This window comes from Aspergillus ibericus, assembly GCF_003184845.1.
Source record: "Aspergillus ibericus CBS 121593 unplaced genomic scaffold BO80scaffold_11, whole genome shotgun sequence".
Lineage (NCBI taxonomy): Eukaryota > Fungi > Ascomycota > Eurotiomycetes > Eurotiales > Aspergillaceae > Aspergillus > Aspergillus ibericus.
In genome coordinates this window covers 111,154-138,074 of record NW_020292109.1, presented here as the reverse complement: position 1 = coordinate 138,074, position 26,921 = coordinate 111,154, and the positions used below count along the sequence as shown (strand labels likewise).

Below are 26,921 nucleotides of genomic sequence, written 5' to 3'. Positions count from 1 at the left end.
TGGAGGATCGCAGGGGAATGGACGTGGCTGTCAGACTGAACGGCTGCTCCCGCGCTGGCCGCGATAGGAGATCATGATGTCAGTCGCTGAACGGGGGTGTCGATCTGAGAGCTCATATTCAGTCACAGGTGCGATTCCTTGGAATCGTCGTGAGGGGTTTACAGTCGTAGCCATGTCCAGAACCCGTGCAGAGCAGAGGCAGCTGGTTCGTCCCTCCGAGGAGTTAGGTGTCGGGGGCCTGCGGGGAAAGACTGTCGATCAATCAGGGGAAATCCGGAGCAGACCAGAGCGGAGGCTCCTTTTTTCGCGCTGCACCTCTTCTGCAGTCTGCTCTGGCGGTCTATCCTACGTCTATGCCAGTGCGCAGAGCGTACCGACTATCTACACCATGCGTCTCTTTTCACTCCTCCTTTTCTACCTCCTCCTGCCCCTAATCGCCGCGAAATTCAGCCCCATCTGCATCCGCGTGCTGGGTGCCCTGACCGGCCGCCCCAATGACTTGTTCACCAAGTTCCAGCGCGAAATCTGTGACCAAGGTTGCCAGCCGACTGTCCCTCACTGGGACCTCTGGACGCGCAACCACACCTTCCTCCCTGCGGTGCGCAGTCTCATGGAGCGCGTTGACAACCCGCGTCAGGAGGCGGCGATGGTGCGGCTGGGCGACGATGTGGCGGACGTGATCAAGCGACAGTGCGGGCCACTGTTGCAAGGCCGTGACATCTGCGCCGACGGAGAGACACTGGCGGCGTTTGGGACGTGCTTCAAGAAAGGGTTTGTGCGGGCGGCATTGACCAACCTGCCAACGTTGCTGCCGTTGGCGTCGGAGCCGGTGTGTCGGGAGCAGTACGAGTGGTTGCAGAAGGATGAGTTATGGGAGGAGATCATCCCGGGAAAGATGCGGGAATACGCGGGGGTGTGTCGGCGATTAGGGGGTGTGATGTCGGTCGAGGAGATGTTTGCAGGATAGATTAGCCGCCATTGTTGTACGGAGTAGAAGCAATAAGCAGAATCCCTCCGAGTCCGCGGAGCCTCCGAAATGCAGCTTATCTCCGCCTCCGCGATGCCCCCATCGGGCAATCCGTCATCCTCTCTCCGCCTTCACGTCATCTCTTCTCTTATTCTTTCCCTGATTCTCTTCTCTCCTCTTCCCCCATCTTCTCCCTTCTCACCTCCTATCACGGCATTGATTCCCGTGCCAACCATCGCCCCGCCATGACCATCGCTTTCCCTGTTTTCTCGTTCTGATGGCATCAGCCACCGTCTCCCGCGCCTTGCGCTCCCTCCCCTCCCAGCTCGCCCGCCCACGTCTTCACCCTCGTGCTCCCCGACCTCTCTTCCAACTCGCCCGCCATGTCCATCCAGGCCGATACCAGCCATTTGTCCCCCCTTCTCCAGCCTCCCTAGGCAAGCCCACCCGAGCTAAGACCTACGATCGCACCCGGAAATGGCTCCGTCGTCTCGTCTACCTCTCACTAGCCACCGGGGTCGTCTACGTCCTGGATACCCAATTCTACGCCGCCTCGCTGACGCGAACGGCTCGCACGTTTAGCCTGGGCCTTCTTGTAGCCCTCGACTACAAGATCAACTTCCGTCCCAACCCACCGCTGGCCAGTTCCATCAACGCCGTGCACACCCGCAATGCGGAGCGGCTGTCCGATCTGTTGCGTCACAATGGCGGCTTGTACTTGAAGATCGGCCAGGCCATCGCCATGCAATCCACCATCCTGCCGCCCGAATTCCAGAAGATGTTCTCGCGCATGTTTGATGATGCGCCTCAAAATGACTGGAAAGATGTCGAAAAGGTCATCCGTGAGGACTTTGGTCGCTCCGTCGAGGAGGTCTTTGGCGTCTCCTTCACCGGCGAGCCCGGCAAGGGAGTCATGGAGCGTGCTGCGCGCGCGAGTGCCAGTGTGGCCCAGGTGCATTGGGCTCGTCTTCCTGATGGCCGCGAGGTGGCCATTAAGATCCAGAAACGGGAGATCGCCCAGCAACTGAAATGGGATCTGTGGGCCTTCAAGTGAGCCTCCCCATCTCCCACCGCATACCAAAGCTAATGAGATCAGAGTCGTGGCCTGGATCTACAGCCGCACCTTCGACATCCCCTTCTACAGTCTCGTCCCCTATGTGTCTGAGCGCCTTTCTCTCGAGACCGACTTTGAAAACGAAGCCGACAACTCGGAGAACATGGCCCGTCTAGTCGCCGGCGAGTCCCGTCTCCGTGGCCGCGTGTACATCCCCAAAGTCCACCGCGAACTTAGCTCCAAGCGCGTCATGACCGCCGAATGGATCGAGGGCGTCCGTCTCTGGGACAAGGACTCCATCACGCGGACCTGGCGCGGTGGCTGGCGCACTGGCACTCCCGGCTGCCACGGCACGCCGCTTGACGCCCCTAACACCGAAGATCCCGTCGCCAAATTTGCCCGCAACCCGCAGCTGATCTCCAAGATCAAGCCCGAGCGCGACCACTGGCGCGGCGGGTACGCCCGTGCTGGTCTCGGGCTCTCCCTCAAAGAAGTCATGACCACTATGGTGGACCTCTTCTCCGCGCAGATGTTCCTCTGGGGTCTCGTCCACTGTGACCCGCATCCAGGCAACATCTTCATCCGTCGCACCCCCTCCGGCCACCCGGAGCTGGTCCTCATCGACCACGGACTCTACATCCACATGGAGCCCGAGTTCCGCCACCAATACGCCCGCTTCTGGAAAGCCCTCCTCACCTTCGACAACACCACTCTCACCTCCATCGTCCGCGGCTGGGGCGTGCAAAACACCGACATCTTCGCCTCGGCCACCCTAATGCGCCCCTACCGCGGCGGCGACCTCTCCACGCACCGCTCCTTCGAGGGCCTCAGCAAATCCGAGCGCGCCACCCGCCACTACGAGATGCAGCAAGCCGCCCGCAAAGCCATCCGCGAAGTCCTCGGCGACGAAGAAAAATGGCCTCGCCCCCTGATCTTCATCGGCCGTAACCTCCGCATCGTCCAAGCCAACAACCAGTTCCTGGGCTCGCCCGTCAACCGCGTCAAAATCACCGGCACCTGGGCATCCCGCGCGCTGGTCGAATCCCCCGACCTCCCAGCAGCCGAGAAACTGCGCAACTTCGCCCGCCACATGCTCTTCCGCGTGGTGCTATTCAGCACGGACCTCTTCTTCTGGTTCACCAAGGTGCGACAGTTCCTGCACCTCGGCGGCGGCATGGAAGATACCATTGAGGCGCAGATGCAGGGCATGGCGAAGGATCTGGGAGTCGAGTTGAGTCAGAATGTGTTTGAGGGATAGGCCCCAACCCCTCTTCACGCTCAGCTCCTCTTCTTTTCTCCACCTGCAAAACGGGCTGTATAAAGCGAATATACTCTCTGTACATGTACTCCCCTCTTGGATATCCCCTACTTTATTTCCTACTATACAAATCAAAATAGATAGTTCCTATACAAAAGACATAAAGGCGCTCTTTATCTAGTTGAATAAGGACGACTTTACAGACTGCACCAAACTCTCCCGCGCCCTGTTGGGCTGACTAGCGGATTGGCTAACTGGTGAGCTTGACTGCGAATACCCAAGTCTGGTAATTCCAATTCGAGGAGAGAGAGAGAGAGAGAGAGAGAGAAACATTGTCCTACGTAAATAAATTGACCTCGAAGAAAGAAAGAAGAACAATCACACAGTGATATATTGGAGTCACGATAATGCTAATCCAACAATCGCCAAGAAGGGAAAAAAAAGAGAAAAGACAAAAGTACTTGGGTATCAGTCACGTATTCACCACACCCCCATTCCATTCCCTCTAAGAAAAAAAAAAAAAAAAGGGCAGAAAAGGCAACGCAAATAACGATGTCTCCAAAACAAACAAGTCCAAGCAAATGAGCAGAACCAAGTGTATAGATCATTCATAGGTAGGCAAGATGACGGATTTAAATACCAAGTTCCTTGAATTGAACACCGAACCAATCATCCAGGTAGAATGGGACAAACCGTCTCACTCATATCCCATGTATCCGACAGGACGCCATTCCTGGCCTGGATATGCGGTGCTCGACATGACGATCTCGGGTTCGCTGGAGCTGTCGCTGCCGTCGTCGGTGTCGGCGTCAGTGGCGGGGACGGGGAGCTCGATGGGGGAGGAGACGAGGGCGCGGGGAGGGGCCGGACGGTGGGGATGAGGGAAAGGGTTCGGTTTGTCGGGGGCTGAAGTTGGATTTGAAAGAGGTTTCTCAGCGGTAGTGGGAGTGGTGGTGGAGGTGGAGGTAGTGACGGGTTTGCGTTGGGGAATGGGAATTGGCGCTGGTGGGTGACAGATGATGGACGTTGCGCATGTCTCGTCTTTGCAGATGGTCTTTGGCTGAGGGCCGGTTGATGTCAATTGCGATGGTTGTGGGCGAGGGGCAGAGGGCGGGGGCGGGGGCGGCAGTTTTGAGTAAATGTAGGTAGGAGGTCCGTCGTGAGGTGGAGATATTGCCGGGGGTGCCGTGGGTGCTGGGATAGGCGATGGGGATGGCGATGAAACTCGTGGCGAGGGGGAGCGGTCTAGCGCTGTGGTGTGGTGCTTCTCGTTGGTGGTCGTAGAATTGTCTAATCCCGCGGATTCCACCCGCGCCTTTTCTCTGGGATAGTCCACATCCTCCTCATGCTCGTCGATATCCCCACCCAGGCCAGGGATGCTCAACTTCCACGGCAACTCCTGATCGCCCACCCGGCTGGTCCGCGGGTTCTGTGCGAATCGCCCGAGCCCAATCGCCGGGTCGGTCTCGTCGGTGTTGGGGAGAGTCGTCTCCTCCGGTCTAGGCGCGGATTCATTGGGACTGCGCGAGCGGAGATGTAGCTCCTGCACGTATGTTCGAGAGGCACTTCGACCGCGCTCAGGGGAGCCATTGTGGGGCATTCGGTTCGGATGGTAGACAGTCTTGGAGCTGGGGGAGAAATAGTCACCGGGAGTCGGGGAGGGGCTGGGGAGGGTCGGGGTGGAGGTATGTGGGAGGACGATGGGCTGGTTCTGGGCCTGGCGGAAGGAATCCGGGGTGGGGATGCGGGGCAGGGCCGTGAGGTTGCTGCTGGCGTTGGGGAGGGCGTGGTCGAGGGAGTAGAAGCGGGTGTGGCCGGACGGGGGATGCACCGGCTGCGACAGCGAGGCCGGCTTGGACGGTTGGATGGGGGTTTCGGGTCTCGACTCGAGTTTGGATCCCCGGGACTTGGGGCGGAGGAAGCCCTGGATGATCCACCGCATCAGTATCTCCCATCACAACCACCATCCACGCGAAACGTAGCACAACTTACCGACAAGCGATTCCGGAGGGTCGGCTTCGATTCGGCGGTGGGACTGCTGGGTCCCAGCGAGATGCGCCGGATGTCCCGGATCTTGTCGCCGTATTTCATCTTCATGGCGGCCAGGCGCGCGTGCGGGGTGGAATCCTGCGATTGGAGATGGGCTCCTGGGGCGATCGGATGGCGACTGGAGGAGACACTACTTCTTCGCGACGGGTCGGCCGGCGGACGACGAGCGAACAGGGTGCGCAACGGGCCTGGATCATCGTCGGGCGCAGCCATGTCCACGTCGGGGGTCCGGAAGGATGGGAGAGAAAGGCTGGACGAGGCGGCGGGCGCTGCGAACACCAGTTTGTCAGTCAGGTCGGCGGTTGGCCGCGGAGGCTGTGAATCACTCACCGTTAAGCGCCAGGAGGAGGGGAGGATCCGCAGCAGCAGGAGCAGCATCGGACGTGCCCAATGACGAGATGGAGGGTTGGACAGACCCCCGCCGGGGTGGAACAAAGACTGCAGGGGGGGAAATATCGTCGCCCCCAGCCAGCATCACCTCCTGCACGCTGCCCGCCGTGGCTGCCCCTAAGCCCGTCGATTGGTCCAAGGAGGGACGCCGGCTTTGTCGCTCTGGAATCTCGTCCGCGTCACGGCCAGGGGTCACACTCACTGGACTCGGGGGACTTGGGGGGCTCACGGGGGCGCCAGTAATCACTAGTTGGATCCGGCTCGTCCCGCTGTCACCGAGTACCTCCTGTTGCTGCTGCTGCTGCTGCTCCTCGTGTTTCTCCGCATGGCGATCGTCCCCGGCGAGGTGCTTTCGACGGCCCGGGGTCGACGCCCGGTCTACAGCTCCCAAGTGAATCGAGGCCCGTCGCGGGGGCTCGTCCGAGTCGGTGGTCGTCTCCAGCTCGGCCACGGGCTCCCCCCCTGGCTGGGGCACTGCCTTGCGCTTCATCCGCCAGACCCGGCGAGCACCGGCCGCGACCGGGAGGCTGCCAAAATGGACGCTATGGCGTTGGTGGCTGGGCTTGCGCCTTGCAGGGACCGGGTCCAGGGCGGCCGCTTGCTGGAGCTCCGCCAGGGGCACCGGGCGACGATAGCCGCGGAATGCCTGGAATCCCTACATACCACCGCATTAGAGGCGATAAAGTCCCAGCAAGCAATCATAGAAACCGAAAAGGAGAACAGGCTAGTCGATCGACATCATGCATGTCACATTCTGAAGCACTGAGATATGTCCAATTACAGCGTGGTATCAAGCAAAAGAACGCAAACAGGAATCACTTCGAGCGTGGCGCTCGCGGTCAGGCCACCCATCATCATCATCGGAAAAGAGAATCAAGAATCTACCTTGTCATTCCCCCCACCCTTCAATTTACTGCGCCCCCGCGCAAAGAACCCCTTGGCTGCCTCGCCCGCGCGGCCCCCCAGGACCCCGGCCGTATGCAGCAGTTCTTTGCCCCGCTGCTCTACTTGCTGCTTGTTCATCATCGCCCCCAACGGCGCCGACGGCCGTCGCACGTGGCCCGACCCCGACGGCGTCAGATCCGCCTTCCCCAGCGCCGCCAGCTTCGGGAATTTGCCCCGCGACACCGGCGCCTTGGGCCCGCTGCTGGTCAGCTTCGTGCTCTTCTCCACCACGTCGTTGTGCTCGGGGTGCGTATGCACCGTGAAGGAGATCCATTGGTTCAGTCCCGTATCGATCGTCCCGAACTTCGCCCGCGTCTCGTTGAAGGCTCGAACACGATCCTCCGACGTCTTCATCCCGAGGATATCCCGGAACCCAAGCAAGGTCGGCTCCACCGTGGCGGGGGCTGTGAGCATGACTCGCGACGCGCGCCGGTCGGAGTCGGCTGAGATGCTCTCGTCTGCGTGCGAGTCCGGAATGGCCTCCGCGTTGTAAACCTCAGGGAGGTGCCCATCGGAAATAATGCTGCGATTGTCCGGAATGGGAGGTACGATGGTCAGCTTCGGCTTCTCCGTGGACGGCGGCTCGCTTTCTTTGCGATCCTCGATGACAGGCTCGGGATTAGGCGTTGGCTCTGCCGGCGGGGTCTCATCCTCGGTGGGAACCGGAAACTGCCCGGGCATCGGTGCAGGAGGCGACTGAACGCCCGGCTCGGGAACAGGTTCCCCTGACGACGAAGATTCCCACGAGAACCGCCGGGTCAGCTTGGGCTTCGAGGTCTGCTGGGAAGGCCCTGAGCCGGCAACTAGAGGGGCCGGTGGTGCGGGCGAATCTTGAGAGGTTGATGAGGAACTGCTGTATTCGGGAGCTGGCTGCTTAATGTCCTGAGAGGTGGAGATGGGGCCCTCAGTCCAGTACCGCTCGTACTCGTCCAGCATACGACTGCTGTCCTGCCGCGGTGCTTCGGGCCGGGGTTCGTCTTCGTAATCAGGATCCTCCGACGGCGTGTTCTCCCGACTCAACGAACGAATGATCTCCTTCCGCAGCCGGTCACTTTCGGTATCCTGCGGCGAGTTTTCCGCACTTGGCGACGGAATGATCACTGGAACCCCATCCCCGGTGGTAATGGTAGGCTCGGCGGCGGGGTTCCCAAGACCAACGCTCAGCGGCGCAGGCAGGTCCTTCCCAGCTTGTGGCAGTTGCACGGTGGCCTTTTGTGAGGTGGGGCGGATATTCTGAGGCGCGTCCGATGGCGTTTCCGTCTCCATTTCGCCGACGGCGGACGGAGGAGTTCCCTCGACGCTCCTGATGACCGGGGTCCTAGAAGGGCTATTGTTTGGACTCGGGAGGCTCAGATCGCGCCGATGGCCAGGCTTGAATACCATGTTTTCGGGGTCTTCTTTGGAGGTCGATATGCTCTCGGGCTCCTCGACAATCGTGGGTGTCTTGGTCTCGCTTGGGTTGCGCTGTGCGATGATCGGGCTGATGACCGACGTGCTATCGCTATTGGACCGAGCAATGCTGTCCACGGTAGTGCTTGGCGTCTCGGGCACATCGAAAGCTTGATGAACCACCGATCGGAAACCTAGAGAAGGGTTGTGCTGTAGTTGATGTTGCTGGGCCTCCGGCTCTACCTGGGCGGTGGCATCGAACCCGAGTGACAGGTCTGGGTTAAAACCAGACAGGCGCTTCATATCGGGCAATTTGATTATAGGAGGGGTATTTCCAGATGCTTCAGCAGTGTAAGAGCCGGGCGTGCTTTCGATATCGGACGGTCGCTCTGCACCAAGGGTCGGGTGGAGAATGCGATCGCCGGTAGGAGCCGCTCCCTGTTGCTCCGCGTGAGAGGTGGACGACATATCCTGGGGCACTGGCTCGGCTGGTGGCGCTGCACCTGGGTTTTCCACGAAATAGCCGGCCTCGGACGCTTGCTGTCTTGCTGCGCTTCCCGCTCTCATACGGTTGTAGATCTCAGCTGGGCGCACAATCGGGACTGTCCGGTTGGTAGGATCGACCGTTATGCGATCACTCGACATGGTACGTTGTGCTCCAGCAGCAGCCGCGTTCAGTGTGCCCACATGATCCATGGATCGCGACCGATCCATTGAGGGGAGGGGCGGACGAGTCACGTCTCTGGTGAACATGCTAAGGATATCTCCGGTGCTTTGGTTCATGCCGGAAGGTTGTGGAAGCGGCGGAGTCTCATCATCATCATACTCGCCATACTCGTCATCGCCCCAGTCGTTCCCATCGTAGGAATACTTTTTGGCCTCAACCCAACGTTTCGTCTTCGCTCGGTTCACATTTGGCTTGAAGGAGAGGGGAGTACCCCCGCGTGGATAAGGAGAGCTTGGGCTGTCAGAGGTGCCCGATGAGCTGTATCCGGGGCAGCGTCAGTGGATGCGGGGTCCTGCAAGAAATATATAGCATGGCTTACAGCTTGTGAAGCTCCGGCTCGTATGGCTGGAACTGGCGCGCCATTGCTCAGGATCCAATGGTTTCGACTGGATCGTAGATATTCACTAGACAGTCGGTGTCAGCGCCCGATCCGCATATCCCATGCCAAGATCTGGACTAGAGGGTGGTAGAAAGTGGGCGTCGAGGCGAAGCGCTGCGAGGTTGAGCGGAAGACGCGGGAGAACGAGAAGGGTGGTTTCACGAGATGACGTGGGAGCAAGGATGGCGATGCCCGCCAAGCCACGGGGCAGCAGCAGCAGCAGCAGCAGCGTGACGTGGAGAAGGTTATAATTAGAAGCGAAGAAGGGATGTGCGGTGTCCGATCACGACGGACGGTGAAGACGAGTCCCGAAATAAAGTGATATCTAGTATGGGGTAGAGAAGTTAATCGCAAGCGGGATAAGATAGGCGGAGAGAATGTTCCCCTGAGTCTCCATCGGCCTCCGATCTAATGCCTTGACCTCTTGTCCGTTTCCGTTTGGCCGCCTGACGCCTGGGGCACCCCGTGGCTGGTGTTGCCCCTGTGGCGAGTGTCTGGAGTGGCTGGAGAGTGCACGTGGCTGGGCCTCCCGCCTTTCCCGTTTCGGACGGAGACGGGTCGCGGACGTCGTCGGCCTCAGCTTCGTCCACTTCATCGCCATCTTCCCTCCGGTGCCTCTGCGGTGTCGACGTTGGTCTCGGATGATATGATTGATATGGCCCTTTTGTAATTCTTTCACCTACTTTGGCCTTCTTGACTCTCCTCTCTTTCCTTCCCTTTGTATACCCATCCAGCGAACGGACACGTCTCCCGTTGTCTCCTTATCGATTAGATCGACTCTGTGATCTCACGTCGCGCATTCGTTCTGCATTCGGCTATCGCCCCTGTACATCTACGACCGTATTGTGACCGACCACCTATCTCATTTCCCCGCTTGACATCATCTACAACCTCCTGCACCATGGCCGGTCCCTCTATTCAAGATCGTACGGGCGAGTTCCAGGCCATTCTGGGACAAGCCCAGAAGCGCATGGCCTCCAACAAAGCTGGGGCCCAGCGCCAGGCACTGTTGTCGGATGCTCAGCGGAAACAAGCCAATGGTTCCGCCGATGGATCGGGTGGCAAGAGACGGTCGGAGTTTGCCAGGCGAGCGGTGGAAATCGGACGAGGCATCACCGCGACGACGGCGAAGTTGCAGCGACTGGCCGAGTGTGAGTATACCTTCGGAGCAGAAAGACGGTGCTGACGGGTCTAGTGGCCAAGCGAAAGACGCTCTTTGACGACCGACCGGTTGAAATTTCCGAGTTGACGTTCGTCATCAAACAAGATCTCGCCTCGTTGAATCAGCAGATTGCCTCGTTGCAAGCGCTCACGCTTTCGCAACATCCGAAGAGCAATCGGCCCAAGGCCGACCAGGAAGGAGAGCATAATGACAATGTACGTGATATCCCCAGGCAGGAAGCGAAGCTAATGGTGTAGGTGGTGGTCATGCTACAAGGGAAATTGGCCGACGTGGGAGCAAACTTCAAAGATGTTCTGGAAGTGCGAACGAAGAACATTCAGGCTTCGCGATCCAGAACCGAAAATTTCGTCTCGTCGGTATCCTCAAAGACACAGTCCGCCCTCGATACACAACGCTCCGATTCGCCGCTGTACAACACCTCCGGACGGAGGACGCCCCAACCGGGCGGTGCGTCAGACCTGCTCACCCTGGAACCCTCGAACCCGTCACCTCTTGGTCGCCCGTCTATACATTCTGACCAGCAACTCTTGGTCATGGAGGAAGCGCAGACGAGCAATGCGTACATCCAAGGACGCGGCGAGGCGATCGACGCGATCGAACGGACCATCAGCGAACTGGGCGGTATCTTTGGGCAGCTGGCCCAGATGGTCAGCGAGCAATCCGAGATGATCCAGCGGATAGATGCCAACACGGAGGATGTGGTGGATAACGTGCAGGGGGCGCATCGCGAGCTACTGAAGTACTGGACGCGGGTATCCGGGAACCGGTGGCTCATCGCCAAGATGTTTGGCGTTCTAATGGTGAGTTGCTACGGGCTACAAAGTGGACTACCAGCTAACTTGACAGATTTTCTTCCTTCTCTGGGTGTTGATATCGGGATAGAAACACCTTCCTTCTACTATAATGTATTAATACTGGTTCGTGTTCGTCCTGCTGCGCTGAACGAATAATGCAACCGTTGCTGTCGCTTAGCCTTGCATTCTTGAGCTACCCCTGGTGGCTAGATCTGTGATGATCTTTTACTATCTACTTATGCTTCGGATGGTCTGATGTGAATAACGGTCATGATTGACTTAGATCAATATACCATTACTATGACATTGCGTATAGCCCGGTGATGTTGCTGTGAATCAAGCATAGTGATTCTTTAATCCCTTCAATTGGCACCATTCCAGGAGAATACCATTCACCTCGTACAGTTATATATGCCGTTCCTCAATTCCTTTTTTCCCTTCTTCTATCCCTCCCTATTCTAAAAACCTTGGGACATTTAGACCCAATGAGCTCTCAAGTCGATACTCAATACAAAATACCCACAGTATCTCGAAAAAGACTAACCGGCCGTACCCAGCTTGTTCACCCATTCTAATATCACGATACGAAGATATCCACCGGATTCCACTACTCCTGACCACAGATAACCCATGATATTTAATAGGTCATATAAACCATGCACTCATTTCCTAATACTAAAGCTCATCTGTACCACCGAGCAGAGACTTCGTCTCCGACATGCCCTCTGGCCATCTAGCATTAGATACAGACGAGGGGAATATATCGGTCCTTCACCGATCCATTAGAATACAACCTCGTTTTCCAAAACAATCTCGCTATCGCTGATCCAGCCGAAATTATTCTCCAGGGCATAGCAAAGACCCAGATTAATTTATACAAAGCACTACCGTGAGAAACAAAACAACGGCCTCCTCCACTACCACGACTGTATATGGATGAACCCGGGGCTTACCTCTTGCTATACATCAAGTTATGCCAAATGGGAGTGGAAATATTCAGGATGTTCCAAGGTTAAAGGAGAGTATGAGATGTACTTCTCACAGTAGCAAGATGCCTTCTCGCATGGATCTTCGGGAGGCAGTTAGCCAGTAAAGGTACTGGTTTCGAGCTGAGTTTGATGCTGACCTGACCTTTAAAAGAAAAAGCATGAACCTGATTACGGTGCAATGGGACAATATTCGAAACCAGTGTTTACAGAACCAATTACAGAGCCCACCGAGCCTGCTACGGCACCAAATCTATGAACGACGGACTCAACAGGCGGAAGACAGTATTCCTCATCAACGCACGGCGTTGATATACAACAACCAACCCGAAACTACCTAGCAGGACTGGTACTGGGAATCCACTCCGAATGGAATAAATCAAGGCATTTACACCCCCGCGATAGACTATATAGGTCTAAAGCGGAGAACATCCCCCGACAAAGTGCCAAGCATACTTTGATGAGCGTGCAGGGGTCTGCTAACATGGTTGGGTTCAGATGACTGTCTATACGCACAGCAAGCCAACTCGTCGCTGAGTATTGTGCTTGCTGCAGGGAGAAGCAAGAAGGGAGGTTTCTCAACGCTATTTCTGAATACCAGGGTTTAAACTCCTTATGCTGCTGCTGCCGCCACAACCAGCCAGCAGGTGACAGAAGTAATTGTTACTCCATGTCCTCTGGACCTGCGCATTACAGGAGATGTATTGAGAAACATATTGTTATTCGCCATGTCGAATCAATCTCATAGGGGACAACGTTGGCCGATGTGCTGTGTGGTTGTTTCTATCTAGGCCAGCTGATAGTCAGACAGACAGTCAGAGTGACATCCTAAATCAAATGACCGAGATATAATTATAGTATTCCTTCCTGTCCGCGAAACATTGGCACCTACTACAGCCCTGAGTTCTAACCGTCTTCAACCGAAACAGGCATGCATCACCACATGAACTGATGTATAGTATAGGAACAGCAGTTGCTAACCTCGATCCATTCGTCCTGCTACAATACATACCGTTGCCTGATGCACGTGGCTGGTCATTGATCTGGTGTTTGTTCTTGCTCCAGCGGACTGTACCCTCGATTTCTTTAACAAACCCGCGCTGTGCGAAACAATGTCCATGTATCGACGTCTTCCCGGCGCAGTGATACAGTTACAAACCTAAGCCGAGTATCTGGGCACGACACTGCGTATAACATTGCGCATGAGTGAAAACCATACCGCGATTCCTCAAATCGGCGGTGAAGTATTGCTCAGGCTACACCACATGTGCTCGCCTTTCTCCAAAGCTGGGAATCAACGCTCTTTTCTGTACATGGTCCTGGTCCTTCATTCATCCTTAAATGTCCTGCAGGTGATTCGATATCCAATTGTCGCCCGATGGGTCGGCTTCCGCCCTGACGCCTTGCTAGCTGTGTTGTCTGGACACTGCGTGGCCTGACCAACGGTACAGCCCACCACATCCGGTCTTGCTGGGCATACATGATGCCATCGCCCATATTCTACACCTGACGGGACGCGGGGAGAAGGCGGATGAATTAAAGCAGGACTATAATGACCTAGCTTGTCTCGCGCCAAGTGGCACCACTGATATCGAGGGGCTACTTGCCCTCTCGACTCTCGGGCCGCTGGAACTGTATACCAATCGTCAAAGACTTGCACCTACTGGGGAGCAGAAGTCTCGGTCTCAAAGCGTTAATATGCGGGCTAGGTTGCCGTCAAACGAGAACGAACGTCCTGCGTGAAGGAGAATCGCGCTACCGGAGAGGGAAAAGCATAGGAGCACCAACTGTTTTTCTAACAAGAGTGATGCGTAAACTTTGCTGTATGGCTAATTAATTCGCACAAGGAGTCTCCAAGAAGTATGATATCGACTAGGAATGCAGTGAGAATTATAGTATCAAAATGCTGGTTTTACTCATACCTTTAGTCTTCCCATCGGTCAGTTCAATGTATCATTGACGCTATCAACGATACACCCATTGTAACACAGCATACAGCAGTAACAATCCGCACAGTAATCTATCCTTTACAACTCACTGCACAATCCACAGTATAGTACCACCATCCATTACCCATAACCTATCCCAATACTATCCTATCCAATCCTCTGCTTCCTCCTCACCCAAACCTCCTTCTCCCCCTCCCCCTTCCCATTCCCATCCCTAACCTCCACCTCCCACACCTTCAACTTATAACTCCCCCGATCCCCCTGTCCGGAAAACAAATCAAACGACCAATCATGTTTCGGACAGGTAATCCCCGCACTCAACACGACCCCGAAATCTTCAATATCGAATAGACTTCCTTGGGAGAGGGGGAATGAGGAATGCGGACATTGCTGTGCGTTATTAGATAGCCATCCACTACAGCTCCTCGTTGATCCATCGCTGAGGGGGATAGAGGAAGGAAGGTATACATACATGATCAATCGCGTGCATCTTACCCTTGTATTTGAATACCAGGACTTGGTCTTTCAGATCCCCCGGGGTATCGATATCTGCTTGTATTGGCTGAGACGGGCCATTGGCATTGGGATTGGTGGTGTTGGGTATCGTGAAGGCTTTGCAGCTCGGCGTGACCCGACAAGAATCGTTATCTGGGGATGGTGGTTGGTGATCTACATCGGGAAAATCGGAGAGGAGGCCGATGCGGTACCAGCCTTTGGGGGATGGGCGTTGGAAGAAGGGGAACATTGTGTCATGCACTAGGGGTAGATACTAGTATCATATTCTTTATGGTGTATTGTGTATCTGGAAGGGTTTGGATGTGGCAAGTCAGATGCGGGCTGCGGGGAGGGATGTGATTGGTTGGGATTGACCATATACCCCGTTTTTCGGGTACTCCGGGCTAGTAGATTGTGGATGGATACGGAGAGTTTAGTTGAAGATTAGATACGGATACAATGGGAGACCATTTTCTGGATTTTTTTTTTTTTTTTTTTTGGTATTTCTTGGCTTAAATGGTTCTTTGATTCCTCTCCAAATTTGTACTATCTCTATCATCCAGTGAACATCTTTCTACTGGATATGGCCTAACATCATTCCCTATGTGGGTATTGTGAGGTTCAGCTCAATGGCTGACCGCACAATCGGTCCCCAAAGAGAAGGAACACATGCATGTTCGGATTGACTATTGTCTCTCGATCTGGCAGATACAATGCCTAATTGCTGGGAAAGTTGTGCCGTTTCATAGACTCGTCTAGTATGCTTTTGGTACGCATGCAGAACAGTGGCATGCTACCAGCTCCAAGCCATGTATAAGCAGATTTCCTTGCTTACCAGTACGTGTGGACTAGAATTTCCCGTATTCAGGGCCTTCGACCGCTGTACAGACCACTAGTATCATTCTTGAGCTAGGGTGAATCTACCATCTCGATTGGGAATCTCTACCCGGCTTTACGTATTTGACTGGGTAAGATTGCATCACTGGAAGAAAGTGTTACCAGCCCATTAGCTGGTAAAAGCCAGTTATGGACAGTGGCGAAGTCTTCGAAGGTCTTCAACCGGTATGTGTCCGGCATATCGGTTGCCATAAAAGAGAAGCGGAAACTACCAAGCTCCGTGTGGAGTGAGTTCAAGAGCATCACGACATTTCTGTGGCTATTGACATCCTCTGACAGGAAATTCAGACGAGCTCTGACGTCCGGAAAATAGCGATAAATGTTCGCCCATATCAGACAGCTTCGATATCGCTCAGCTTCATCTCTATAGGATCCTAGCGTAAATAGAAGGATATGGGCGGCCTCAAGAATACCAACAGCAGCATTTAGCGGATGTGCTTTAGATTTTATGTTATACACGCCAGTGACAACGCAGCAGTTGCCATCTCTGCTTAGATATTCAGATCGGAGACGCTCTTGGGCGTTGCGTAAGATTGACTGGATATCTCTAGAAGTAAGATTCTCTACGGAATCATCAGCTTCTATTTGCTAATCAGCTATTCCATGTAGTGATTTATCACCCAGGGCTTTCATGGGGAACAGCAGGCCTGTCTCGAGACTTTTGACAAGGTATCGCAAGTTCTCATCTGATATGCAGGATAGAACATCTTTAATGAGATTTTGTTAGCCCTGAGAAGGAAGATGTTTGAATGTTGTTTTAAGAAAGGCAGCTGTGTCATCGGTTGGGGAAATTGGGATATATTCATCAAGTCTCTTGTGTAGATTCACTTGAGCTGGGAGGTCTGGTGAGGGACTATCTTTCGTGTCATGGGGAGAAGGAATAATGGTGGCCATTGTGAATGGTCTGGATGTATAATGCTGTAGAGAGATTAAACATGTTGGTACGGCACTGTGAGTCTCAACTCGCTTATTGCTAATGTCGTAAGGATGAGATGGATGAAATCATGATGAATTTTGTCATCATTATTGTCTACACAGGCTAGTAGGCTGGTGACTCACCCATCTGCTTACTCATTGAAGAATATAGGAATCACATGAAATGAATCAACAGCAGGTGAAGATTAGCTCAAGGACGAGCGACTGGGCGAAATGCGGATATACTCGAAAGTGAATATCTAGATACTGAGATAGCCAATCAATTGAATAGGCTTTGTATCTGCCCCAGTTACACGCCAGGCTATGTTTGAAAGAAAGGACAGGCGAGGAGGCTATGGAGATACTTGCATAAGTATAGATCATCACATATGTCCAGGGTAACCACTCGAGTGTCGATGGAATATACGTAGTCTACAGCAACCCAATGACAACCTCTCCCTTGACTCTCGCATCAAGGTTCAGCTGTACCTTCGCGCGCAGGTTAATCCGGACTCGAATTTGCAAGCTTCCCTCCTTTTCCGACGACTTCCAGTTCAAGTCCTCGTCATCGATTCTCATATCCATCCCTCCGGTGGAAATCTCCTTGATGACTTCCTTCGTATGGGGTACCTTTTCGCCAGCATCCTTGGTCAGACCAGAGAGTTCGTCGGTTGGAGCGCTCATCTTGGGTTTGGTATCTTGTGGTGGCTCTTGAGAGTCTTTCTTATCGTCCTCACGCGTCGGGGTCTCTGTTGACTCAGCGGGTGGGTTTGGCGGGCTCTCTTCGGACGGCTTTAATTCTTCTTGTTGGTTCTCCTCGGACGGCTTGGATTGTTCTTGTTGGCCCTCTTCAGTAGGCTTGGATTCTTGTTGGTTTTCTTCAGCTGGCGGGGCCCCTTCCGGCGGACTCTCTTTAGGCCCCTCTTGATCTTCCGGTGGTGGATCCACGGTTCCGGTTGATGCGTTGGAGGGCTTTCGTGATTTGCGCCTCTTGCCGAGCTTGGGTGGTCTGTTTGGGGAGGGAACACTCTCTGTCGGGTTGCTTGGGGTTGCAGGTGGCTCGCTTGTTAAGACATGTCAGTTAGTTCCTACACAATTTGTATAGACATGGGCAATCACCTTGTCATGAATATACGTACCTCGGTATGTCCTCAACACTCTGGTCGCCCATTCTGCAGGATGAGAGAACCTTTTATCCGCGATCCGCCATTCAGTCATTACATATCACCGTGTAATGGTCGCCGGTTCATTGGAGTACTTAAGCATGATGGGTCATGGCCGCTTTCAGCTCGGTTACCTTCCGCTTCCGGCGAAGCTGCACATTATCAAGGAAATGATGGAGTAAATCAAGCAGCCACCACACATGACTCCACGTCGTATTGGCCAGCAGACTGGCATAAATGACGGGTTCCGAAGACGGGTCCTTCCGGACGAACCTAATATATATGAAGTTGCAGCGAACCACAGCGCGTCGATGATCCTTTTATCCAGTTGTCGGTTTGCTTGAACACGCTGCCAATATGGTTTTCTCACTGGTCATGATGTCAACATTGGTGCCCACCATCATTGGGCTCAATGAAGCCACAAAGGGTGCCCGAGACCAAGAGGAGAACCGCCGAACCGAGTCCCGATCCCAACGATGTCATTTGGTCGCCACGTGTGAGGTTTCCGCTGGATCGCAGGTCCAGAGACAGCAGGTTCATAATGCAAAGATATATCTAGACCAAGACTATAAGGTATGTCACACGTTAGTGTTGCTTCTGTCAAATGGATAGGAAATTGACAAGTTAGTTCCATATCACGAAACATCCATCCGCTCGCATGGGCCCATTTACCGGACAATATTATGAGCACCCAGCCTTTGGAGAAGATAATACTGCCGGCCTCATCACCATGAGTCCTGAGAACCCGCCGCTCGCGCGCTGGGTATACCTGGACAAGGAAACCAACGAGGTGAAATATGGCGGTCGCAAAGAGGGCGAGGACAATGTGTGTGGACCATTTGACTGGTCGGAAGATGAACAATATGTCACGCTAGAAGGAAACGAGCGATGGCTGGCTGTGCGACTGCCAGAGGATGCGCGAAAGGAACAGGAGGCTCAGGACCTGGGATTAGACGATGGCAACGACGCGAAAGGTCTCTGGAGACTTTACTTTGATCGCAGTGGGAGCGTGGGACTTCCCGAGGGAGCAGAGACGATGCAGATTCGCCTGAAGCGAGAGCTAGCGGAAGAATAGTCGATAATAGGATTGCAGTCATTGTGATGAACGATGCTTGTTCCCTGGTCATCGGTAGTTGCAAACAGGTGACGTTGCAGCGGGACCGCATTTGGTAACCCGTTAGATATCCCGGTTGAGGCCGCCCGTAGCCACTACCAGACCAGTATTCTGGCACGCTACTTAATTAAGCTTACTTATAGCTTACTGTAGCTGCTGTAGCTGCTATAACTGAATACATTATATCTGCCAGCAGAGATGAACGAATAGCAAATTGGTATCATAACAATCACGACTTTCCCCAGAACCTGCCTCATATGCGACATATCATTAATCGTGAGCATCCCATCATTCTAATCACCGAGTGGGGATAAAATCCTGCGATGCCTTTTCTTGCTCGCTAAACGACTCGCGGAATGCCGCGATCGCAGCAACAATGGCGATGGCGATGAATGCAAGGGAGATGAAAGACCAGATAATACCCCAGCATTGAGAGGAGCCTCCATAGCGCTTGGCGAACTGGCTGGCGTCAGAGGTGTTCACCTTGCGAAGGATCAGGTCATCGCACTGTCAGAACGGTTAGCATGTGGTCCAGGAAAACAAGATAGCAAAACTCACAATATCCCAAACGCTATACAGCGCAGACATAACACCGATAAAGAGCTATCACGAGTCAGTCGACAACCCCCCATCTTATGAAGAAAACATACCACAACCCATTTCAGCGCCTCACCATGCGCAATAAACCAACACGCGACGAGCAGTCCCACCGCCAGAAGAATGGTGACAATCGTCAACCAGTCCCTCCGCGCCCACCACAGCGTGAGCAGGAAGCAAACTCCCAAAACAATACTAGCCACCTTGCTCGCAACAATATCGAACCCGGCGAAAATCAACAGCGATCCGATAATCGACGACCCCAGATATCCCGCCGGCAGAGTAATGGCGCTCATTCCGCCTTGCATATGCGTGACGCCTCCCTCGTGCGGATCCAACGAAATCGATTTCACTCGGCCTCCGGTACAGCAGGCGGTTATGGCATGGCCGAATTCATGGAATGCAATCACCAACATCTGTCGCGATCAGATCATGCCCGAAACCAGTCGTCGCATTACCGAGAGGTTATGGTATATCTCTTACCTTGAACGGCCACAGCGACCAGCGCACATACGGCAGATTCCAAAGCAGCGCAATCACCACCACATATGCGGCCATCACACCCAGGGTCACAGCCTGGGTATGAGTGACGCTGAGATCGCGCTTGAGGAGATGGTGACTAGCCGTATCGACGGCGCGTTGATCGAGGACCATATAATAGGGCGCCATGGTGTATACTTCTACTCGCGTAGACGATAGTTTCTGTCAACACTGGCAGAGCAGCGCCCGTGGCATATTTAAACATCTCACATGAGCGCTGCCTACGCGTTCTACTGCCCAGCCTGTAAATTCCTGCTCGATCGGGTTAGTCCGTGGCTGGGCGTGGGGTATTTTTAGCTCCTTTTACGTGGCGGTGACTAACGCCGCATTCGGTTACAAGACAACGCATGATTGCTGTCAAGGACGGACTTAATGGTCAAGATTAGTCACTACTAGTATATAGTTAGTTATATATATGTAATGTAAGCACTTCTGCTGACATTTTCCGCCATCTCCGATCCCTTGATCTATCCTGCAGACTTAACGCGGGGATTTCACTTTCAGCCTTGTTGGGTACGGATACGTTCCACTTGCCTGATACGATGAAGGATCCACGCTGCTAATCTAAGGCTCCACTTGGCGTTTCACCAGCCTCAATTTTGGAGACTGGACCCGTGGACGGAGTATTTGGGTGGTTTAGATGATAGTTTGCCTCTGGATGTCAAAGGTTCTAGAACGGAGGATTAGTGGTTGGCGTCATATATGAACTTTACAGTATATAGAAGGTTTCTGACTGGATGAACCTGGCATGACTGGGCCTTGTTCTGTACCATGATCGCATTGGATTAAACCTTTTGCTGGAATATTGACTTTAGCTATATCCTATTAGGCAATTCGATGGTGCTTTAGTATATGACTAGCACACATTCCGTCAACAGCTAGATAAGCCTACGAAGCATCGAAAGCGAACATACCATTTCGATCCCTTCTTCATCCTATCCTGCTATCCTCCCCTCAGTACGCATATCCAACTTACTATCCGTACCACCACAGCATACCACCAACCACCTAGTAACCAACTCCCAACTCCCAACTTCAATATATTTTTTCGCTCCCCAAATCAACAACTCCAACCACAACTCACATCAGTGAATACCAAATAGTGAATACCCACATCCAACGCGTCCCCAAGAACACATCCCTATTAGCCAACCACCCAAAGTGGATTTTCGCGATTCTCTACCATCCCTCCTTTCTGAGTATATATTGGCTGGGGAGGTCATATCCGATCCTATCTCAATCTTTACGGGGATGGAAGTGAATTCTATCCCGAATGCGTTGTCTTTAACATATCTCTATTGGTCGGATTCCGAACGTGGGGGTTCGTGACTGCTGGACTGGTTAGGCTCTGGTTTCGCTTTGTCTAGTCATCTAGTTATACAAAGAATGGGGGAGTGCGTACTGGGCGAGGAGCTTGGTGCTGAGAGTAGAATTGTTTTGTGGATCGTTGGTGGTGTTGGTGGGTTGAGACACTGGGGAGATTGGCGGGATGGGCACGATATTTAGAATAAGCTTTGGGCAGTGGGGTGGGGATACTGTAGGTATGTGCGTGTGGATGTAACGGTGGAGTAGGATGTCGAGGATGGCTTAGCAGCCAGCTGGGTGGGGAAAGGGTATGTCCTAGTATTTTGCAGCCTACGGAGTGCATGTTCATACAGATGTTCGGTGCATATTATACGCATATAATAGTAACGCCATGGAAGAATAATTGTATCAATTTAGATACCATAAAAAAGTCATCGTTAGTCCCGAGATCGTAGCAAGCTATAACAACAAACAGAAAATCAACAGAACAATGGGATAAATCAAACAATATCCCCATCCTTCCCCGCTCCATCAGCTCTCCAAACAATCCACCCCAGCGTAATCGCAAACTTCAACCCGAACGCAAACCACAAACTACTCGCCATGGTGGCAACCTTGGACAACCCTCCCGCCGTCATGGCGCCCAGAAACAAGGCCAGCAAGGCCCCGATCCGTCTGTCTCGCTTGGGATTCTTCTTCACCATGAGATCTGGGTCAACCAGCAGATCACATATCAAGGCAGTCAGAACGACGGTAGGAATCTCGTCGTATGCGAGAATCCGCGAGGCGCAGATCTGGCCTCCTGCTTGGAAGGCAAGGAGGGAGATGGTGATGATTTGCATCCACTGGATCGGGGCACGGGGGTCCTCTGGTTTTGGGGACACGACTTGTGCTTCGACGAGGATGGCGGCGGTTAGGAGACAGACTGTCTGGAGGGCGAAGGAGAGGACCATGGTGGAGCGACGGAGAGGGCCGAGCTTGCGGGATGCTTGGATGAAGAGGACGTTGCTGATCATAAAGGTGGCGAGGGATATAAGGGATTTGGCCCAAAGGTAGGCTGGATATCGCGGTTGAGAGGACGCGCCGAGGGCGAGGAAGACGGTGTTGCCTAGATGCTGTTAGTTGGTGTGGACTCTAGGGAGGGGTTAGGGTACCTGTTTGCATGCTGGAGAAGCTCCCCCAGGCGTTGAAGGATAGTCCATCGACCAGTCCACCGACGAAGCCGCAGATGATCAGCATCACGTCGGCATATTTCTTGTCAATATCCTCTTTGAAGTGTTGGATTACTCTTCCAGAGAGGGATTCTGGATTCGCTGAGATGGAGACATTCGTGCTATTGCCGGAAGACCAGACGCCAGTCTTGTCTTCCGCAAACCGGAGATGTCCGGTGGTGGTCCTCGCCGGGATAGATTGAATGTCTTCTGAATTATATGGCTGCATCATGAAAGCAGACAAGAGCAATGAGGATAGGAAAACTGAGGATAGAATGCTCTGGCGAGCCGGACATAATCTATATACTCCGTAGACGCTGCGCTGCATTCATCATGAGCTGCCACGATATCCTCCACGCCAAGATTCTGGATCAGCCATCCCAACCTTATGTCGATGATCTTTGCTCTGAAGAAATGTATGTTTGGCCTGTCCTCTGGTTCGTGGCCACCGCCGAACGAGGCGTTTCAACTTCAGCCCAAGATACACTTCAGACATGCCTCATCCTGGGAAATCGAATTCATCAGGAAAGCAATACCCCATCGGTTGCAATCAGATGACCGGTTCAGGGATCGATGCTGTCCCATATTGGATGTATCGTATCGTCCGCCGCGACAACCCCTTGGCGGTGCTTGGCAGAGTCTGCCAGTGTGGTTCCGCTGGGCGGCAAAAGCTCATGTTACCCGTCGGTCGGGAGCCGCCAAGCTCATCTTCCTGAAACCCATGGTTCTCGGTCTGTACTATCCAGTGCTGAGCGGCGGAGGACAGTGGGATCTTGGCGGGTGGCTGTTCCGGGTAGATCCTCATTCCCATCGGGAGGCCGCGGGAGGTATCATCTGGGGTCGGGAGACGACCGGTCTCATCCTATGAGATGGGGGAAATCCGCCAAATCACGAAACCGTGGCTGGATAAGGCTCGTATTATACTCAACCCCAAGACACACACGACGTCACCCACACCGCGGTATCGTGGCCTCCGGCAGTCGGGCAGTCGACCGTGTCGCCAATCGTGTCGTGCACTGCGATCTGGCAGCAGGTGGCTGTCCGGGCCAGCTCCCATTCCGACAAACTTTGGGTTCTTCAGCCGCTGAGCCACGCTGGGCAGGTTCCAAGAGTCCTTGGCATCTCTTGGACGTGCGGTTTGAAACCATGTTTTGCTGGTAGATGTGGGCCTAGACCGATAGCCTCCTGGCACTAGTAGAGGAGGCGTCAAGATCCATAGCTCTTATCGGGCCATGCTTTCCATCCCCAGATAACACAGTGATGTAGTTAGTCCTCGGGCTGACGACTTATCTCCAAGCGAAGCACAACTTCCCAAGCAGGCAACCGTGATCACCTCGTATTGCCAGGAATTCCACCATTTGCATGGCAGATCGAGCTCGGGGACCGTATTCTGCACCACAATCAATGTCATCGGGTGGCTGTGAAGCTATCAGAGCTGTTTGAAGATAGCCGACGAGTCCGATTTTCTCCGCGGCAGGAGATCCAGAGCAGTGAAGGCCACACCGGCGAGGTTCTGACGGCTGCTGTTCGTCAACCCAACTTGTCATCTGACCTGTCAACTATGCTCTTGGGCTCCTACCGAAGCCACGAGGTGATCAACTGAATCCTATAGGATATCCACTGCGATCCTGAGCTGTCGTCCCGAGACGTGTGTCATAGAGGTGATGGCGTAATACAGCTCTCCGCGGGGTTGATCGTCGGCACCTTGGGGGCGATAGGGGCACATGATCGGCTTGGCTTATCTCTAACTTGGCATCAAACTTGTCTGATTCATCTGCCACGTACACGACAGAAGCATTCCTTGACAATCATCTAACGAGGTGCAGCAAGATCGCTGGCAAACATAATCATGGCTATTGGACTAACATAACGATCATAACTAACGACAATCATAGACATGCCGCGGAGTGTACACTCGGATCTTTCCAATGTTCATATACATGGACCGACGCAACGGACAGAGTGCGCGTATTTGCAGTGCCATGCGGCGCAAGCATGACAGAAAAGGCACAAGAACACAACAACCATTTTCACAGACTCCAGAACTCCACGCAACCGGCACGGGCGGTGACAAGCACAACACAGTGTAGAGGAAATGATTAAGATTATGTTCAGATCGGGTATCTTGCCGTATCTCGGGGTATCGACACGGGTGGCATCCGACTACCAACACCAGCAGCCCCCGCTCGCCCAGAGCCAGCGCGCAAGTCAAAGTCTGGGTTGTTCTCCAGAAGAACGTCATGCTTCCGTTGAGCTGGGACGGGAGGCGGCCGCCACCGAGGGTTGATAGGCCGCTCAGAGATTGATGTAAAGTGGCTTACTTCGCTAGTAGTCGGTGAGCTGGGGCCTTCGGCCAAATCTTCCATCGGTTTCCTCTCACCAATAGCACCGGGTGTCAGAACGGCCGGCAACCGGGGGTTGCCCACCGCTGACTCATTGGGGTTTGCAAATCGAGGGTCTGCATCTTCAAAATAATCCGCCGAAGGGGTCCGTGCGTGTTGCGGCCCTCCATATGCATGGACAGGTGAGGGAGAGTGGCCGACATGCGGTTCTTCTGGAGTCCATCCGGCACGTGCAGGAACATAGGACCTAAGACGGTTAGCAAACACAAACAGGAACCTGCACGGAGATAACATACGCTGACCGGCTATAGAGACTGGAAGGACTAATCGGCTCTTGATACCCATCGATCGAAAGCGCATGCGGCTGGGGTTGAAGCATCACATCATGCGCTTCGGGGTCAGCAGAGCCCACTCGTCGAGGCTGTGGTTGCATCTCAATGGCCTGTCCAATGGGACTACCGTGCTCGGGAGAGACGGCCATTCCGATTGGCCCCGGAGACGGCTCTCGAGCTGTCACAGGCGGGTGATTGTATTCGTACTCATCTTCAGGAGGGGGAGTCGGTCGAGGGGCCGGTCCAGGACCATAGCCGCCAGGAGGAGGGGGTCCCCGGTAGCCTCGTCCCATCGCCCCAGGATGTTCACCACGCATTGGTCCCGTTGGGCCACCGTTCATGCCCGGAGGTGGCCCCCTAGGACCAGGTCCTCCATAAGGCGCTCCACGACCGTAGCCTCCTCGCGCCGGATAGCCACCTCGGCCGCGTGCAAATCCTGGTGGGGGTGGCCCTCTCCGCGATCCTACGCTGCCGTCGGAATACTGATTGCGCAGGCGGGGATCAGGCGGTCCCGGGCGCATCCTGGGGCCGGGTGCATGGGCACCAGCAGGAATACCGATCTCGTCGGGCGAAGAATTATAGGCCATTCTATCGGCCCGTACCCGGGCATACTGATTGTCAGGCATCGGCTCAGTGTGTGGATTGCGTGAATTTAATGGCGTGCGATCATCATCACTGTCGTGCGTAGTCGTACGGAATGTAGCAAACGTCTGCCCTGTCTCGGACGACGGTGGGGATCCGGTGACGACAGGCTCCTTGGTATCCATGCTCAAGGGCGCGGGTTCGTGCAATCCTGCTGCTGCTGCCGCAGCATTCTGGCGGTTGTAGTAATTCTCCCCGCTCATTTCAGCGTTTTCGTTGATGCGCTTCTTCCTTGCTTTGCGGCTGACGAGCGTCCGTCGCATTGCACATGTAACCACACCACAAGTGACCAAAAGAATAGTCGCGACCAGCACAATCCATCCCGCCCAAGCCATATGCGGCACGAACAATAGAATATCCACCAGGAACGCCAGGAGCGATACGAGTAGCGTCGGGAGTAGTAAGATTAACAAGGCCAACAAATAGCGGGGCGAATGCGACGGAGCATGAAAGTGAGCCGCTGCTGCTAAGCACAGGCATATGAGGGTGAGAAACGCAGCGACCGGATGGACAATCAGGATAGCCGAGAGCGATCTGCGGGTACTAGGTGCAATGCTGAAAGTGCCATCTTCCGAGGTGATATCGTCTAACTGGACTCAGCACTGATTCGTATAGCTCCAGAATCAAGGGTATAAATTAAGAGGTAGGGACAAACCGTCAGCGTAACCAACATGAATGCTGGTGCATACATCGCCCTTGCAGTAGCCGAATACCCCATAGTCGATATTATCATGTCGCGCCAGGGCAATGCTCTTCACGATGGGAGTGGAAATGACAGAGATGAGAAGAAGCGCAAAGGCGATCAGGAGGAGGATGGTGAGGGGCGTGGCGGGTTTGAGCAGCATGGCGACTTAGAGAGCGGAGCGACGCTGTGGCCGCGATAAAGACGGCGGGGAATCGTCAAGAGCGGTGATGCAAATGGTCCGACGGCCACCAGGCGAGGTGTCCAACCAATGCAGAAAGTAGGGGAGAAAAAGGGCGAAAGTCAGAGCATTGAGTGTGACCTGCAAACCCTTGACGTTGGCTTATCCTGGGGGCCAGGGGAGACCAGCAATTCGCGACAGTAGTGTGGCAGAGGTTGGTAGCTCAGTCAAAGAGAACCAGCACAGCTCGAGGAGCAGCCCTAGGGGCGAACTAACTATCTAGGACCGTCGGAAGAATAACCGAGGAGGGCAGCATTCGAACAGGAATTGCTGGGGAACTGCCAGTGGGAAAGACGACCGAAAGAATGACTGGGTGAGTGATGGTGAACGAGCGAACGGATGGCCTGGACTGCCAGGCTGTGAGGTGATGATGGG

The 26,921-nt window shown here is 54.1% G+C and overlaps 11 protein-coding genes across 11 annotated transcripts; 4 read left to right on the top strand and 7 right to left on the bottom strand.

Moving 5' to 3' along the window:
* Positions 1 to 156: 156 nt before the first annotated feature.
* Positions 157 to 1,057, top strand: BO80DRAFT_423322 (uncharacterized protein). Its single transcript, XM_025719021.1, has one exon. The coding sequence runs from the start codon at positions 389 to 391 to the stop codon at positions 965 to 967; it is 579 nt and encodes a 192-aa protein (XP_025577184.1). The 5' UTR covers positions 157 to 388; the 3' UTR covers positions 968 to 1,057.
* Positions 1,058 to 1,120: 63 nt separating this feature from the next.
* Positions 1,121 to 3,539, top strand: BO80DRAFT_377525 (ABC1 kinase family protein). The gene is made up of 2 exons (XM_025716706.1): positions 1,121 to 2,017; positions 2,064 to 3,539. The coding sequence occupies exons 1-2, from the start codon at positions 1,245 to 1,247 to the stop codon at positions 3,277 to 3,279; spliced, it is 1,989 nt and encodes a 662-aa protein (XP_025577183.1). The 5' UTR covers positions 1,121 to 1,244; the 3' UTR covers positions 3,280 to 3,539.
* Positions 3,540 to 3,794: 255 nt separating this feature from the next.
* BO80DRAFT_19301 (uncharacterized protein) lies at positions 3,795 to 6,397 on the bottom strand. Its single transcript, XM_025714128.1, has 3 exons — positions 5,659 to 6,397; positions 5,272 to 5,597; positions 3,795 to 5,203 (listed from the first exon to the last, which is right to left on the bottom strand). The coding sequence occupies exons 1-3, from the start codon at positions 6,206 to 6,208 to the stop codon at positions 3,977 to 3,979; spliced, it is 2,103 nt and encodes a 700-aa protein (XP_025577182.1). The 5' UTR covers positions 6,209 to 6,397; the 3' UTR covers positions 3,795 to 3,976.
* Positions 6,326 to 9,516, bottom strand: BO80DRAFT_423320 (uncharacterized protein). The gene is made up of 2 exons (XM_025719020.1): positions 9,099 to 9,516; positions 6,326 to 9,037 (listed from the first exon to the last, which is right to left on the bottom strand). The coding sequence occupies exons 1-2, from the start codon at positions 9,140 to 9,142 to the stop codon at positions 6,592 to 6,594; spliced, it is 2,490 nt and encodes an 829-aa protein (XP_025577181.1). The 5' UTR covers positions 9,143 to 9,516; the 3' UTR covers positions 6,326 to 6,591.
* A 53-nt stretch (positions 9,517 to 9,569) lies between these two features.
* BO80DRAFT_402548 (t-SNARE syntaxin) lies at positions 9,570 to 11,544 on the top strand. The gene is made up of 4 exons (XM_025717612.1): positions 9,570 to 10,309; positions 10,354 to 10,535; positions 10,578 to 11,141; positions 11,188 to 11,544. The coding sequence occupies exons 1-4, from the start codon at positions 10,060 to 10,062 to the stop codon at positions 11,221 to 11,223; spliced, it is 1,032 nt and encodes a 343-aa protein (XP_025577180.1). The 5' UTR covers positions 9,570 to 10,059; the 3' UTR covers positions 11,224 to 11,544.
* A 2,510-nt stretch (positions 11,545 to 14,054) lies between these two features.
* On the bottom strand, positions 14,055 to 14,867 carry BO80DRAFT_377518 (Rieske (2Fe-2S) protein). The gene is made up of 2 exons (XM_025716705.1): positions 14,543 to 14,867; positions 14,055 to 14,460 (listed from the first exon to the last, which is right to left on the bottom strand). Exons 1-2 carry the CDS (start codon positions 14,813 to 14,815, stop codon positions 14,218 to 14,220), a joined length of 516 nt encoding a protein of 171 aa, XP_025577179.1. The 5' UTR covers positions 14,816 to 14,867; the 3' UTR covers positions 14,055 to 14,217.
* A 1,942-nt stretch (positions 14,868 to 16,809) lies between these two features.
* On the bottom strand, positions 16,810 to 17,548 carry BO80DRAFT_433169 (uncharacterized protein; the record flags this gene model as incomplete). Its single annotated transcript, XM_025720814.1, has 2 exons — positions 16,810 to 17,440; positions 17,517 to 17,548. 2 exons carry the CDS (start codon positions 17,546 to 17,548, stop codon positions 16,810 to 16,812), a joined length of 663 nt encoding a protein of 220 aa, XP_025577178.1.
* Positions 17,549 to 18,043: 495 nt separating this feature from the next.
* On the top strand, positions 18,044 to 18,663 carry BO80DRAFT_423316 (uncharacterized protein). The gene has a single exon (XM_025719019.1). It carries the CDS (start codon positions 18,199 to 18,201, stop codon positions 18,613 to 18,615), a length of 417 nt encoding a protein of 138 aa, XP_025577177.1. The 5' UTR covers positions 18,044 to 18,198; the 3' UTR covers positions 18,616 to 18,663.
* A 13-nt stretch (positions 18,664 to 18,676) lies between these two features.
* On the bottom strand, positions 18,677 to 19,940 carry BO80DRAFT_423315 (M50 family metallopeptidase). Its single transcript, XM_025719018.1, has 4 exons — positions 19,735 to 19,940; positions 19,305 to 19,667; positions 19,213 to 19,257; positions 18,677 to 19,161 (listed from the first exon to the last, which is right to left on the bottom strand). Exons 1-4 carry the CDS (start codon positions 19,918 to 19,920, stop codon positions 18,952 to 18,954), a joined length of 804 nt encoding a protein of 267 aa, XP_025577176.1. The 5' UTR covers positions 19,921 to 19,940; the 3' UTR covers positions 18,677 to 18,951.
* A 1,656-nt stretch (positions 19,941 to 21,596) lies between these two features.
* Positions 21,597 to 22,536, bottom strand: BO80DRAFT_351234 (YoaK family protein; the record flags this gene model as incomplete). The annotated part of the gene is made up of 2 exons (XM_025715570.1): positions 21,597 to 22,204; positions 22,251 to 22,536. 2 exons carry the CDS (start codon positions 22,534 to 22,536, stop codon positions 21,597 to 21,599), a joined length of 894 nt encoding a protein of 297 aa, XP_025577175.1.
* A 1,566-nt stretch (positions 22,537 to 24,102) lies between these two features.
* Positions 24,103 to 26,468, bottom strand: BO80DRAFT_471434 (putative pH signal transduction protein PalI; the record flags this gene model as incomplete). Its single annotated transcript, XM_025723099.1, has 3 exons — positions 24,103 to 24,896; positions 24,946 to 26,209; positions 26,279 to 26,468. 3 exons carry the CDS (start codon positions 26,466 to 26,468, stop codon positions 24,419 to 24,421), a joined length of 1,932 nt encoding a protein of 643 aa, XP_025577174.1. The 3' UTR covers positions 24,103 to 24,418.
* Positions 26,469 to 26,921: the final 453 nt, after the last annotated feature.

Coding starts and splice junctions, on each gene's coding strand:
- BO80DRAFT_423322 (XM_025719021.1), top strand. CDS start 389: ATGCGTCTCTTTTCACTCCTCCTTTTCTACCTCCTCCTGCCCCTAATC.
- BO80DRAFT_377525 (XM_025716706.1), top strand. CDS start 1,245: ATGGCATCAGCCACCGTCTCCCGCGCCTTGCGCTCCCTCCCCTCCCAG. Junction 2,018..2,063: donor TGGGATCTGTGGGCCTTCAA/GTGAGCCTCCCC, acceptor TAATGAGATCAG/AGTCGTGGCCTGGATCTACA.
- BO80DRAFT_19301 (XM_025714128.1), bottom strand. CDS start 6,208: ATGAAGCGCAAGGCAGTGCCCCAGCCAGGGGGGGAGCCCGTGGCCGAG. Junction 5,598..5,658: donor CCTCCTCCTGGCGCTTAACG/GTGAGTGATTCA, acceptor TGGTGTTCGCAG/CGCCCGCCGCCTCGTCCAGC. Junction 5,204..5,271: donor CCCTCCGGAATCGCTTGTCG/GTAAGTTGTGCT, acceptor TGGATCATCCAG/GGCTTCCTCCGCCCCAAGTC.
- BO80DRAFT_423320 (XM_025719020.1), bottom strand. CDS start 9,142: ATGGCGCGCCAGTTCCAGCCATACGAGCCGGAGCTTCACAAGCT. Junction 9,038..9,098: donor GAGCCGGAGCTTCACAAGCT/GTAAGCCATGCT, acceptor CCCCGGATACAG/CTCATCGGGCACCTCTGACA.
- BO80DRAFT_402548 (XM_025717612.1), top strand. CDS start 10,060: ATGGCCGGTCCCTCTATTCAAGATCGTACGGGCGAGTTCCAGGCCATT. Junction 10,536..10,577: donor AAGGAGAGCATAATGACAAT/GTACGTGATATC, acceptor CTAATGGTGTAG/GTGGTGGTCATGCTACAAGG. Junction 11,142..11,187: donor AGATGTTTGGCGTTCTAATG/GTGAGTTGCTAC, acceptor CTAACTTGACAG/ATTTTCTTCCTTCTCTGGGT.
- BO80DRAFT_377518 (XM_025716705.1), bottom strand. CDS start 14,815: ATGTTCCCCTTCTTCCAACGCCCATCCCCCAAAGGCTGGTACCGCATC. Junction 14,461..14,542: donor AGATGCACGCGATTGATCAT/GTATGTATACCT, acceptor AATAACGCACAG/CAATGTCCGCATTCCTCATT.
- BO80DRAFT_423316 (XM_025719019.1), top strand. CDS start 18,199: ATGGGCCCATTTACCGGACAATATTATGAGCACCCAGCCTTTGGAGAA.
- BO80DRAFT_423315 (XM_025719018.1), bottom strand. CDS start 19,920: ATGGCGCCCTATTATATGGTCCTCGATCAACGCGCCGTCGATACGGCT. Junction 19,668..19,734: donor GGTCGCTGTGGCCGTTCAAG/GTAAGAGATATA, acceptor TGATCGCGACAG/ATGTTGGTGATTGCATTCCA. Junction 19,258..19,304: donor AGGCGCTGAAATGGGTTGTG/GTATGTTTTCTT, acceptor GACTCGTGATAG/CTCTTTATCGGTGTTATGTC.